The sequence below is a fragment of the Capricornis sumatraensis genome, chromosome 3 (assembly GCF_032405125.1).
Source record: "Capricornis sumatraensis isolate serow.1 chromosome 3, serow.2, whole genome shotgun sequence".
In the NCBI taxonomy this organism is placed as follows: domain Eukaryota; kingdom Metazoa; phylum Chordata; class Mammalia; order Artiodactyla; family Bovidae; genus Capricornis; species Capricornis sumatraensis.
In genome coordinates, this window is record NC_091071.1 from 25,443,985 (window position 1) to 25,458,333 (window position 14,349).

General features: G+C 47.3%; 1 protein-coding gene across 1 annotated transcript in view; it reads left to right on the forward strand.

Annotated features, from left to right (window-relative positions):
* Positions 1-6,614, forward strand: part of SYT17 (synaptotagmin 17) — an 81,647-nt gene extending 75,033 nt beyond the window's left edge. Inside the window, exon 8 of the mRNA XM_068969079.1 lies at positions 6,418-6,614. Coding sequence (XP_068825180.1) covers positions 6,418-6,614 — 197 coding nt within the window. The remainder of the gene's footprint in view (positions 1-6,417) is intronic.
* The last annotated feature ends 7,735 nt before the right edge of the window (positions 6,615-14,349 follow it).

A 14,349-nucleotide genomic window follows, 5' to 3' on the forward strand; every position in this document is an offset into this window, starting at 1 on the left:
CTGGTCCACACAGAGGGCGATGCTTGGAGACTGTGGCTGTCAGGGTGTTTGAGGTCTGTTGAGGTTGAAGGGAGAGCAGTGTGACAGCTCAGAGCTGTTCCTGGCACAGCTGGTACCCTCCTGTAATCAGGCAGGGAGGAGAAGTAAAGGGGTTTGAGTAAATTTTCTACTTCACAAATGCTTTCCACGTACACTTTTAAAAAGGCTTTAAAGGTTTAACTGTTTGATAGAAAACTGTTTGTACTTCATTTGACCCATTAACCCGGACACTGAGCCTTCTTACGGATTCAGAATCTTAAATTATAAAAACAAATGATCACGTGATGCTTAACATTATTAAAACAAATAACCCGCTCAGAAAGTGGGCAGAAGACCTAAACAGATATTTCTCCAAAGAAGAGATACTGATGACCAATAGGCACATGAAAAAAATGTTAACATCACTAATTATTAGAGAAATGCAAATCAGAACTACAATGAGATATCACCCCATACAAGCAAGAGTGGCTAACATAAAAAAAGCCACAAATTATAAATGCTGGAGAGGGTGTGGAGAGAAGGGAACCCTCCTACACTGTTGGTGGGAGTGCAAATTGGTACAGCCACTATGGAGAAGAGTATGAAGATTTCTTAAAAAACTAAAGACAGAGCTACCATACTCCTGGGCATATGTCAGAGAAAAGCATGATCAGAAAGGATACGTGCATCCCAATGTTCATTGCAGCTCTGTTTACGATAGCCAAGACATGGAAGCAGCCTAAATGTCTGTCAACAGAGGAATGGGTAAGGAAGACATAGCACATTTATACAGTGGAATATTTGTTGTTGTTGTTTCTCAGTCGTGTCCGACTCTTTGCGACACCATGGACTGCAGCACGCCAGGCTTCCCTGTCCATCACCAGCTCCTGAAGCTTGCTCAAACTCATGTCCATTGAATTGGTGATGCCATCCAGCCATCTCATCCTCTGTTGTCCCCTTCTCCTCCTGCCCCCAATCCCTCCCAGCATCAGAGTCTTTTCCAATGAGTCAACTCTTCGCATGAGGTGGCCAAAGTATTGGAGTTTCAGCTTTAGCATCAGTCCTTCCAACGAACATCCAGGACTGATCTCCTTTAGAATAGACTGTACTACTGTACTTTTTTAAGTTCTGGTATCTGTCTGGTAGTCATGGTCCGCTAAATTGATTAAAATTACTCCAGATGGAGAAGACTCTTGAGAGTCCCTTGGACTGCAAGGAGATCCAACCAGTCCATTCTGAAGGAGATCAACTCTGGGATTTCTTTGGAAGGAATGATGCTAAAGCTGAAACTCCAGTACTTTGGCCACCTCATGCGAAGACCTGACTCATTGGAAAAGACTCTGATGCTGGGAGGGATTGGGGGCAGGAGGAGAAGGGGACGACCGAGGATGAGATGGCTGGATGGCATCACGGACTCGGTGGACATGAGTCGGAGTGAACTCCGGGAGATGGTGATGAACAGGGAGGCCTGGTGTGCTGCAATTCATGGGGTCGCAAAGAGTCGGACACGACTGAGCAACTGAACTGAACTGAACTGAACTCCAGATGGGGAAAGCAGATGACCAAGTATATTTGAATTATGTCTAAATTCATGAAGAGTAAATAAGATCTAAGAGAAAACTTGAGGCCCCCTCTACATAGGTTTTGTGCTTAGACTTTGTGACATCTATAACTTTTAAAACATTGAATATAGTTAATTTGCAGTGTTGTGTTAAGTTCAAGTGTACAGCAAAGTGATTCAGTTATACACATACACACACATTCTTTTCAATTATTTTCCATTATAGGTTATTGCAAGATATTGAGTATAGTTCCCTATTGCTTTACAACAGGTCCTTGTTGACATCTGTGCCTTTCTGTCACTCTCTGGATTATTCAGGTTGTTTGGAAAATCCCTCCAGATGATGAGGATAAATTAGAGCATATACATTGTGCAGATATATACTAATGATGGCAGTAAAATGAGTCCCCATGACAGTCAGTGGGGATATTTGGGGTGCCTCACAGTAAAATTCCTAGATATTATTGATTTTGGAAAGGAGAAATATAGGGATCTAGTTATGAGGAATTCACTTCCTATACGGGTTTTTTTTTGCCGCAAATACTGCATGTTACCACCAGCTCGCTCAGTGACTTGGCTTCCTTATGTACAGGGGGGAGGGGGGCAGGGGCATCTAGCCTCCTGTCTCTGAGCCGCTCTCTGGATTCAGCCAGTATCCAGTGTCATTCCCTATGCTCTCCACCAGCACAGTCCCTGCAGTTGATAGAGATGGCAAACTTGATGTTCTCCCAGGCAACGTTTATGATAGAAGTCATTAGTTTTATTCAGGGTATTACAATTTGCATTTTAAATGTTTGGCTTTTAAAAGACTGTTAAGATTGCCATAACTTTTCCAAGTGATTTGCAAGTCCCGAAGCCTGCCAATTAGCTCAGATGGCCGTAGCAACGACTGCTTCCCTTCAGAAAGGCTGAATCGCTGAAGAGCAACCACCCTTCAAGAGCTGAATGAGTCACCAAGCCAAGTTACTCTGCACAGTGGGATAAGAAGCGTAGGCTATCAGATTTCCGTTCATACTTCTGCCCCTTCTGCTGATTTCGATGTAGATTCTCTAATAGAGGCTTATTTTTTTCCTTTGTTTTTTTTTTCCCCAAAATTATATATTCTTGTTAGAAGCTCAAACTGTACATACTTATATAATAAGTACAGAAAGTAGAAAGTTCCGTTTCCCCTCCCTAGAGAGAGCTGCTCTTAACAATTTTGTGAATAGTCTTCCAGATATTGTTTTCTAATCTATATATTGGGTTGACCAAAATATTCATTTGGGTTTTTCCATATGATCTTATGGAAAAAGCTGAATGAACATTTTGGCCAACCCAATATCACTTTTTTTTTTTTTTTTAAGCAAAAAGAGATTGTGTTTACATATACTATTTTGCAACTAGATTTTGTCTCCTAGCAATATGTCTTGGAGACGTTTCCATCTTGTATATATAGGTCTGTCTCATTTTTAACCATGGTGCTGGTTTCCATGGTATTGTCACATCAGAAATTATTTAATTAGTCCTCTCCAGTCTTCGTCTGGGTGCTCCCAAAGCTGATCCTAAGACAAGAGTTGGGTGCAAGCAGGCTACTAGGAAGGTGATCCCAGGAAATACTGATAAGAGATTGGGCAAGTGAGACCAGAAAGAGGCAGGGCAGTGAAGGATGATCCATGAGTGGGTAACTGGAGCTTGGGAGGCAGGACCACTGTCAGGCTCACTGATCCTCCAGGACTCACAGAACTTGGAAAAGCTGTTATACTCATGGTTACAGTTCATAGCAGTGAAAAGATACAGACTCAAACCAGCAAAAGGCAGAGTCCAGGAGAGACCAGGCATGAGCTACAAATGTCACGTGGACAGCATTTCATTCTCCCAATAACGACGTGTGGCAACATGCTCAGAGGATCACTAACCAGGGAAGCTCATTGAAGGCTTCGTGTCTAGAATTTGGCTTAGCGGTCAGTCATGCAAGCATGGCTGACAGGCCAGGTGGCTGACCCTAGTCCCCAGCCTTTTCTGAGGTCAAGTTGCTCTTGTGTGGCCCCAGGCCCCTACGAAAGTCATGTGGTCAGCATACACTGGCATGTCCCAGGCAGAGAGCAGCAGGCGCTCATGGTAGGATGCTAGCAACAAAGGCCAGGGGTAGCCTCCAGGGTGGGCAGGATATCAACAGCCTCAGTCACACTTGCTCATGAAGTGTTTCTGTTGTTTCCATTTTTCATGCTCATAAATGATGTTCCAGAGGAGGGATTGGCAAACGTCTTTGTAAAGGACCAGGTAGTAAATATTTTCAGCTTTAAAGGCCACACAGTCCCTCTTGCAGCTACTCAACTCTGCTGCTATAGCACAAAAGCAGCTGCAGGCATTGTGTGAACAAAAACGGATTTCACTGGGTTCTAGTAGAAGTTTATTTACAAAAAACAGGTACAGACCAAGTTTGGCTTGAGGGCTCCAGTTTGTCAGTCCCTGCTACGGTGGATAATTCTTTTATGTGTATCTTTGTCCCTTCGTGCAGGTAATTCTACAGGACAGATCTCTGGAGGTAGAATTGCTGGGTCTTAAGCAATGACATTCTTATTTTGAGCAGATACTCTGCCCAAAAGATGAAACTGCTTCCTCTTTCACCAACAGTACCTGAGAACATTTGAGATTTCTTTTCTTAAAACCACTTCCCAAAGAAGCAAAACCGCTAGGCTGTTTCTCCATTTTCATTCTTGAGTTTTGGAGAGGCAGAGGAAGATAGAACATTTTATCCCCAGGCAAAAAGTCCAAATGGGGCCTGAAATGGTCTCCTGATATCTTGCTTTAGATGTGAGGCCTACAGGGAAAGAGACTCTGGTAACTTGTTTTCATTTGGTGAAAGTTTAACCTTCCATTCCCTACAAGGTGTGATTCAAGAGTCGTGCATGTTGCCTATTCAAAAAAGTTGTGCTTGTTTGTTTTTTCAGATGCATCAGAGAGCTTCTCAGCAATTTCCTCTATTAAGCAAAGATTCTAGTCCTAATTCTTCTCTTCTGTAAAGGGTTTCCCTATAAATAAGGTCTACCTATGCATAGTGACCACTTTATTGGATGTTCGAAAAATGAACATGGTCCAATTTTTGTTCATGCCCCTGATAGGTATGGGACACTGTTGATGGAGATGTCACTTAGCCCAGTTCACTCTTGGTCTTTTGGGGCTTAAAACAATGGATAGAGTTTTTGTTTTTCCACTTTTCTTCTTTTCCCCTTATTTTTGTCATTTGGAATTCTTGACGTGAATCCCACAGAGGAGAACAGAGATTTGTTAGCATTCAGCGTCTGTTTTGGGTTGCATATTTTAGCTGGTTTGTGTGATAACGGGCACCCCTTCTGGGATCTTGCTCGCCTGTGCTCTGCTCACGCTGGGTGAATCTTTGATAGTCCCCATTCTGTAGTCCTTCATTTATAACACAGACAAACACAGCCTGCTTTCCCGTCAGCGAGATGGCATGCCCTGACTCCCCACATGCAGATAAGGAATTAGGCAGAACTCGGCTGGGAAGATAAATCAAGCTATCTCATTAGGCTTGAAAGACACGAATTAAGCTTGCATGGGAATTAACAGCCTTCCGAAGGGACATACAGTACAACAAAGGAAGAAGAAATTGCCAGAGCCCTTTCTCTCAGGAACCTTGCCTCTGCAGCCTGTCTCTTTCATGAAGGTCAACAGGTAGAAACTGAGGATTGAAAGAGCAGTGTAGTGTTTGTTGAGCACTTATTAAGTGTCAAGGCTGCACTTACTAAGAAGAGGGTGGCAGAGGATGAGATGGTTAGAAAGCATCACCTACTCAATGAACATGAATTTGAGCGAACTCTGGGAGACAGTGAAAGACAGGGAAGTTGGGCGTGCTACAGTCCATGGGGTTGCAAAGAGTTGGACACAACTTAGCAAGTGAACAACAGTAAGTGCCAGAATCTCTCTGCAGGCTCCTAAGGTAGTTAAGATTCCTGTGTAACCGAGGAGGAAACTCAGTGTCAGAGGGGCTGCTTTGCTTATCTCAGGGGTCCTAGAGCTGTCGAATGACAGAGCCAGGATTCACTCTTTGCAACCCCATGGACTGTATAGTCCATGGAATTCTCCAGGCCACAGTGCTGGAGTGGGTAGCCTTTCCAAACTTCTCCAGGGGATCTTCCCAACCCAGGGATCAAACCCAGGTCTCTCACATTGCAGGCGGATTCTTTACCAGCTGAGCCACAAGGGAAGCCCGAGACTACTGGAGTGGGTAGCCTATCCCTTCTCCAAAGGCTCTTCCCGACCCAGGAATCGAACCAGGGTCTCCTGCATTGCAGGCAGACTCTTTACCAACTGAGCTATGAAGGAAGCCCTAGGATTCACCTAGGATGTCTGTTCTCATGACCTACAGCTTAACCAGGTGGTTCTTATCTGGGGTGAATTGACCCCCTGGAGATACTGGGCCCTGTGTGGAGATTTGGGGGTTGTGACCGCTGGGCTGGGAGTGCAAATGGCAGCTGGTGGTAGAGGCCTGAAGTGCTGCTGGACAGCCTACAGCGCACAGGCTGCCCCCACAGAGAACTATCGAGGCCCTGGCGTCAGCAGTGCGGCCTTCAGAAGCCGGTTCAAGCACTCAGCCGGACTCCAGTGCTGGCTGCGCGGTCCCACCGGGACTACCCGGCTGTTGTGCCCTGAGGGCAGCGCGGTGAGGCTGCCGGGTCAGAGGTCAAAAGCTGCAGCCAAGGGACTTATGGGAGGATGAGGAGGGAATCGGGGATTCTCAGGGGTTAAAAGAGACAGTGTCCGGAAAACAAGGACTCGCGCCCGCCGTCGAGGCCTAAGGAGACTAACACTCTGCCCTGCCCCCCTGCCCCTCTGGTTAGTGTTCGGCCACAACATGAAGAGCAGCAACGACTTCATCGGGAGGATCGTCATCGGCCAGTACTCCTCCGGCCCCTCGGAATCGAACCACTGGCGGCGGATGCTCAGCGCCCACCGCACGGCCGTGGAGCAGTGGCACAGCCTGCGGTCCCGGGCCGAGTGCGACCGCGTGTCCCCTGCCTCGCTGGAGGTGACCTGAGGGCCGCGGGGACGGCAGCTGTCGTCTGCGGAAACAAGGAAGAAAACTAAGGACCAAAAAAATGCCGTATGTGTATACCGTTCCATCCACACACACACACACCACACACACACACACACCCATGCACACCCAGCTTCTCTCAGAACCAAGAGGACGCTGACTATTGATCACACACTGGCCGCCCTTGAGGAGCGAGGCCTGAGAACTTTCCAGAAGCCCCATCCATCCATCAGCCACGAGCTGAGCGGGCTCTGCCCTGAGACTTACGGGCAGTGCTTGCTCTTGTGGGTCCTTCTGCCCCCAAATGCTCTTTCAACCCTCAGGCCAGAGAAAAGACCTCCCCGAGGGTGCCAGCCTTCAGTGAGATGAAGTTTTCCAAGAGTCTGGCCAGTGTCTCAGAGTCGGACATGACTGAGTGACTGACACTTTCACTTCACTTTCACTTTGGCCAGTGTTGGGAGGCCTGACCCCCCCCAAACCCAAAATGCGCACCCACTGGGTGACTCCTGAACAGTCTGCTGTTCCCAGAGGTTCCTCGAACCTGCTACCTTTGCCCCATCGTGTAAGTACTTTGTCTCCTCTTTGTGGGTGTGATACATAGATTAGACTATTTGAAGAAACCAAACGGCAACAAAAAATAGTCCCGTGTCGGAAGCCTCTCCTGGCTTCACTGAAGCCGTCCTTGTGTTAGCTTCTCCGTGGGGACTCCCCGTGGGTATGTGTGTGGATGTTCTGGCGTGTGTGCCCTCAGGTAAGCGTGTGTGTGTGTGTGTGTGCCTGTCTGTGTGTCCCCTTGGTGAGCAAGGCTCTGGCCTGGACCTCAGGCCTGAGCACTCCTTCTGTCTGCCTTGCCCGTCAGTGAAGTTTCACCCACCGCCCTCTTGTGTGTCAAGACCCCACCTTCAGTAACAGTAGTGTGTGTGAATAGCAAGTTAATAGAATATGATAGAGCAGACAAAACTTTTTTTGAGCGAATCATGGTGATTGAAACTCCCAGAAGACCTGCAGAGGACATGGGATAAAAAGGCCACCACTCCCACCACGACCCCACCCGAGTCTCCCTCCTTGTCACACTCTGAGGGTCTCGCTGTGTTTTGTGTGTGAACCAAAGTCATTTCTCTCGTGCTAAGAAATTAGTGTAGTTAGAATAGATCTCTCTCTCTCTCTCTGTTGGATGCTTCTGTATCTTTTCTCACAGCGTATTGTCTGGTATAATGGAGAGTTGTTTATTGAAATTAAAGATTATTTATTTGTGCCATGCATTTGAGTTATCTTTTTCTTCATGAACACGGGCATGGAGGGTAGGAGGGTATTTCAGTTACTGTCTCTAAAAACTCAAAACACTGGTGTTTATCATGCTCACAGATCTCATGGGTCCAGAATTCAGATCAGGCACAGGGATGGCTTGTCCCTGCCCCATGATACCTAGGGTCTCAGCTGGAACACTCGAGGGCCACAGTGGGTACAACCAGACGGCCAGTCATGCTGGACATTGTTGGTAAGACTTGTGTGTGGTCTAGGCAGAAAGAACAGTTAAAACGTTAAGGTATATTCATCTGACAACTGACAGAAGAACTTGTGTAAAAGAAGATAAGGAGTTATGTTAGGTCCCTCCTGTTGCAAGCAATGGGAACTCAACACCTAATTGTTTAAGCTACAGAGGGAGTCCTTGCTTTAGGCATAGCTGGATCCAGGGGCTCAAATGAAGTAATCAGGGTTTTGTTTATCACTCCTGGACAGGCTTTCCCCGTTCAGGGAGCATCATGGTTACCAGCAGCTTAATGATTTCAACTCATACTCATCATTAAGACCCAGCTTCAATTGCCAAGACAGAAATGACGGCTCCTTCCTGTCCTCCCCACAAGAAGCTTTTATTTCTGTTTAACTTTTGTAACAACAACTACCTCTAATTGAGGCCTTACTGCGTGCTAAGCCCAATGCCAGCACAGCCTTATTTAATTCTCACAACAACCTCTTGACAAAGGAGCTATTATTATCCCCATTTTCCAGGTGAGGAAAGGAGTTTTTTCCTATAAAACTGTTCACTTGTTCAGGACAAGAGCCATGGCTACTTAGCTTTCTATTGGCCGTGCCCAGTAAAAGGGGCTTGACCTAGATAAACCTCGTGGGCTGAGATGAGTCCACTCCTGGCCTCATTGGGCTTTCCAGGGTCCCCTCGTGGGTCCTCTGGTGCCTTCCGCTCTGGAGTGGAGGTGGCATGAAGGTCAAGGGGGAAAGACAGGGAGGTTGCCTTAGGTTATGTTCCTAAGGAGAGAAAAGGAGAAGCTTTTCCTTCTTTATAAAACGGCTTCCTGCCCATGGTTGCACAGAAGAGGAGAGAAATAAGAGAGAATAAACAGAATGAGGGAAGACAGGACTAGAGATGAGGTTACATGGTGATTGGCTTTGGAGCCAGAGAAGCCATGGTTCAGACCTCAGGCCCAGCACTCCCTGCCTGCACCCTCATCAAGTCTTAGAGCTGCTCTGGGCCCCAGGTTCCTCATTATCTTACATGGGGCACTTTCAAAGCTGATGTTGAGGCAAGGACTTGGGTTCAGTTCAGTGCAGTTCAGTCGCTCAGTCATATCTGACTCTTTGCCACCCAATGGACTGCAGCACACCAGGCTTCCCTGTCCATCACCAGTTCCCGGAGCTTACTCAGACTCATGTCCATCAAGTCGGTGATGCCATCCAACCATCTCGTCCTCTGTCGTGCCCTTCTCTCACCTTCTATCTTCCCCAGCATCAGGGTCTTTTCAAACGAGGCAGCTCTTCCCACCAGGTGACCTAAGTATTGGAGTTTCAGCTTCAGCATCAGTCCTTCCAATGAATATTCAGGACTGATTTCCTTTAGGATTGACTTGGGTGTAATGGCTTATTTGGGAGGTGACCCCAGAAATCATAAACGGAAGGATAAGTCAGGGGAAGGAGGAAGACCATCAAAGCCTGCTTTAACTGGCATTGTGGGCAGCTAGGGCTCAGTCATGCTGGGGACCCAGATATTAATAGAATACACTTGAGAGTGACTGCTACAGGGAAACTGGACTTTTTAACCACTGCATCTTATTGCTCAGGGCCTGAGGGGTGCCCCCGTTGGCGTTCAGTGTTGGACATTTTAGCCCTGTCCTGTTGGGCTGAGCCAACTTGGGTAGCATAGAGAACTCCCCGGGCAGAGAAGGAGGGTGTGCTCGAGCAGGGGAGCTGTCCCCATGGGTGGTCCAGCCCACGGCAGCCTCGTGGGCACTTGGGTAACTGAGGGTTGCAAGTGGGGCATCCCCAGCACCTGCTAGCCTCGTTCCCGATAAACAGAGGGCTGACCAAGCACCAGGCCAAGTGCAAAGGGTCTCATTTCATCCTCCCGCAGCAACCCACGTGGGAGATGTTGTTAGTTTCCTCTTATAAATGAGGAAGCTGAGGCTTCATGAGATTAAGTGGTGAGTAAGCGGTGGAGCTAGAATGCCAGGCAAGGGCTGGCTGACTCTAGAGCCTGGTGTGAGCTAAACTGTATCTCCCCCAAGCTCATGTACTGAAACCTTAACCCCCACTATGACCTCAGCGTGTGACTATGTTGAGAGATGGGGCCCCTTAAAGGTGATTCAGGTTAAATGAAGTCATCAGGGTGGGCCCTGATCCAATACAACTGGTGTCCTTACCTTAAGGGGAGGTGAGGACACAGAGACAGACAGGCACTGAGGGAAGACGATGTGCGGAGACATGGGGAGAAAGCGGCATGTACAAGTTAAGGAGAGAGGCCTGGAGACCCAGGCCGAGGACAGCATCTTCCCAGGAACCGCTTCTGCCAACGCCTGGACTTGGGACTTCTGGCCTCCAGAACTGTGAGGCTGTGAAGCTGGGCTATTTGAGCCACCCCATCTCTGGAACTTAGTTGCAGCAGCCCTAACACACTTAACTCGGAGCCAGTGTGGCTGATCACTGTGCTGGACTGACTCACTGAAAACAGGATGACAGTTTCTACCCCGCAAGCCTGCAGGTGGTATGAGGATGAGCCAGGATAATGCCGGCAAGGTCTTAACGCGCCGCACTTGCTGGCTGTTCCTACGGGACATGCATCGGGCAGTGTTTGCTGATTATAGACAGAACAGTGAAGCACAGGTGTCACAGCCATCCACGCCTCCTGATTCCTTTCCTTTCTGGGTGGCCTGTCTGCCACTGCCGATGGGATCGCTTTCCTTTTTTCAGGGTCAAAAATGCCATTTAAAATAATTAGGAATGAGCACCACTAAGCAAAAATTTTAAACTTATGCCTAGAAAAAAGACTGGAAGACGTTGCCCTGAAGGTCGCAGGGGTTATCTTTTGGGAAGTCATTTTGCTACAATTTTATACCTTCCAATTCAGTGTTTTTGAGGGTCCTATAGTGATCTCATGGTAGTTTAACATGTATCGAGCACTTAAGTGTCAGGCATTGTTCTAAGCACTTGTATGAGGGAAGGTATTGATTTGTTCCCATTTTTCAGATGAGGAAACCGAAGTTAAGAGGGATTAAATAATCAATGTGTGGTCACACAGAAGCAGGTCTGAAATTTGAACACAGATACAGATATGCCTGAATTGGAACGTATGAAATAAACTAGCCTCTACTGTCCCTTTTATAATGGTGGTGGGGGGCAGGGAACTTTATTTTACTTAGTAAATAAATGACAATTTTTAAAAGGTAAGAAATTAAAGGAGATGATAGATAGATGATAGGAAGAGAGAAATAGATCTTTGCTGAACCCGTAGGCCACCGTGAGCACAGTAGGTGTATGTGTGCATGTATAGGGTCGAGGGGAGAGTAATGTCTTTAAGAAACCAGAAAATATATTTTGTGTTACAAAGAGACCTCTGCTGCTGCTGCTGATGCTAAGTCACTTCAGTCGTGTCCAATTCTGTGTGACCCCATAGATGGCAGCCCACCAGGCTCCCCCATCCCTGGGATTCTCCAGGCAAGAACACTGGAGTGGGTTGCCATTTCCTTCTCCAGTGTGTGAAAGTGAAAAGTGAAAGAGAAGTCACTCAGTCGTATCAACTCTCAGTGACCCCATGGGACTGCAGCCTACCAGGCTCCTCCGTCCATAGGATTTTCCAGGCAAGAGTACTGGAGTGGGGTGCCATTGCCACCTCCAAATGGCAGCAAAGATCCTATATGTTAAGTGAATAAATTGTCTATGTTCTAGACAGTAAACTTGAAGTCTGGAGTGGGGGGTACAAACTATGGCCTACAGGCCAAATCTAGCCCACTGTTCTTTTTTGTAAATAAAGTTTTACTGGAACCCAGTCAGGCTCATTCCTAAGATTCAGAGTTGTGGCCTGCAAAGCCACTACTATCTGGCTCTTTACAAAAAAAAAAATTAAGTTGCAGTTATGTAGGATGAATAAGTCTAGAAATCAAAGGTACAGCATGATGGTTATATTTAACAACACAGTACTGAATGCTGGAAATTTGCAAAGAGTAGATTTCAGGTGCACTCAGCACACACAAAAGGAGATGATATGTTAATTAGTTTGCCATATCATTTCACTATATATATATATATATATATATATATCACATCATCATCACATCTCCTTAAATATATTCTTCTTAAAAGAATTCTTCATTCTTCTTAAAAAATAGAATTTTTAAGAAAGTTTGTTTGCCCCTGTCTAGAGCAAAGTAACGTGAATGTACATATGACTCCCCGGGGATCTAGTCAAAACGCAGGTTCCAATTCAGCAGGTCAGGGCTGGGGCCTGAGATTATGCACTTTTAATGAGCTCCCAGGAGATGCCGCCGCTGCGCGTCCATGAACCACATGCTGGGCTGAGCATGTCACAAATACTTGTCATGTTTCCTTCCATGAGCAGGGTCATGATCCCATTTACCAAAATCTCCAGCCACCACATATTATCAACACAGATCATTTAGGAGGTTTACTTGCCAAATGAAAGGACCCTCCACTTTTCAAAAGCATTCCCAGTGGCCTGTGTCTGATGACCCTCCTTGTCCACCTGGTCCATTCACACAGAGGGTGTTTGACACGACAGCAGGGGCCCCGAAGGACAGTCAGTGCACCAGATAATGGAGAGTGGGGAGAAAGCATCCCAACTGTCTTCCCTGTTTATGTTTTTGTATCAACTTTTAAAATAAGTCAATTTCAGAGAGGGCTGTTTTATAACAGGGTATATTAGTACAGTAAGTTGTATGTACATATCACATATAATAAACATGTCATTTCAAAATGAATAAATGTGCATGCTCCAGGGCACACCCCCACAAAGCTTGGAGACAGGAGTAGACAAGAGTTCTGCTGTGGCTGAAAACGGGCCTGGGCTGTGCTCCTAGCGTGAGTCAGGCCTTGGCAGGCTTTCAGCCCTGCGTGGGCTGGCAAAGCACGCTATGTGGGCACGAGTTAAGTTATTCCTCGCAGGCACAGCCGGGTGTTGCAGAGAGAAAGTGAGTGATTGGGACACGTTTGTGCCCCGTGAATGCCAGCCACACGAAGTGTCAGGGCACCTGGCTGAGCATTTCAGGAGAGAAAGGGGGCAGTGTTCAAAGAAGGCCAGGTAAAGACCTGCACAAGATCAATGACAATCACAGCAAAATTTGCTGTCATGCGTTTAACACCTGCTATTTGCCAGCTTCTATGCTGAGTATTTCAGACAAATGATTACATTTAAACTTGGTGAGCTAGGCACTGTTATTGGGGGCTTCCCTGGTGGCTCAGACAGTCAAGATTATCTGCCTGCAGTGCAGGAGGCCTGGGTTCGATCTCTGGGTCGGGAAGATCCCCTGGAGAAGAAAATGGCAACCCACTCCAGTATTTTTGCCTGGAAAATCCCATGGACAGAGGAGCCTGGTGGGCTTCAGCCCATGGGGTCATGAAGAGTCAGACACGACTGAGCAACTTCACTTTCACTTTTCACTTTCATACATTGGAGAAGGAAATGGCAACCCCCTCCAGTATTCTTGCCTGGAGAATCCCAGGGACAGAGGAGCCTGGTGGGCTGCCGTCTGTGGGGTCGCACAGAGTCAGACACAACTAAAGCGACTTCCGCAAAATTGTTCCCGTGAGCAAATGAGGCTTAAGTATTGTCAGATCTTCAGATTCTCAACAAAGTGCATAAATTTGGACTTACACTTAAAATCTCCTGATTGTATACCCCAACAACAAATTTTTAGAAATTTTTAAACACCGCACGTGTGTGTGTGCTAAGTCAATTCAGTCGTGTCCCGCCCTTTGAGACCCCGTGGACTATAGCCTGCCAGGCTCCTCTGTCCATGGGATTCTCCAGACAAGAATACTAGAGAAGGTTGCCATGCCCTCCTCCAGGGGATCTTCCTTCCCGACCCAGGGATCAAACCTCGTCTCTTATGTCTCCTGCATTAGCAGGCAGGTTCTTTACCACTAGCGCTGCCCACGCAGCACGGACCCAACTAATCACATCCAGGGGTGAGTTGCCCCAGGAGACCACAGCTCTAGATGCTAGCTTATGTTTTCACTTTGTCCGAGGGCACCAAGATGCTTTGTCTCCTGTGCCAGGCTGGGATGTGCATGTTGCTATTGTCCCATCTTACAGTCCCAAGGGATGCAAACCCAGGCCCAAGGTCACTCGTGGCTTGGAAGCAGGACTGTGCTTCCTCTTAGTTCTCCGAAGCGGGCCAGCCAGGGGCAGCCTTCGGGCTGTCACTCTGAGCTGACCTCAGTGTGCAGGAAGGAGGGAGGTGGGAGAAGGAGGGGAGGGGAGAGGGCGGAG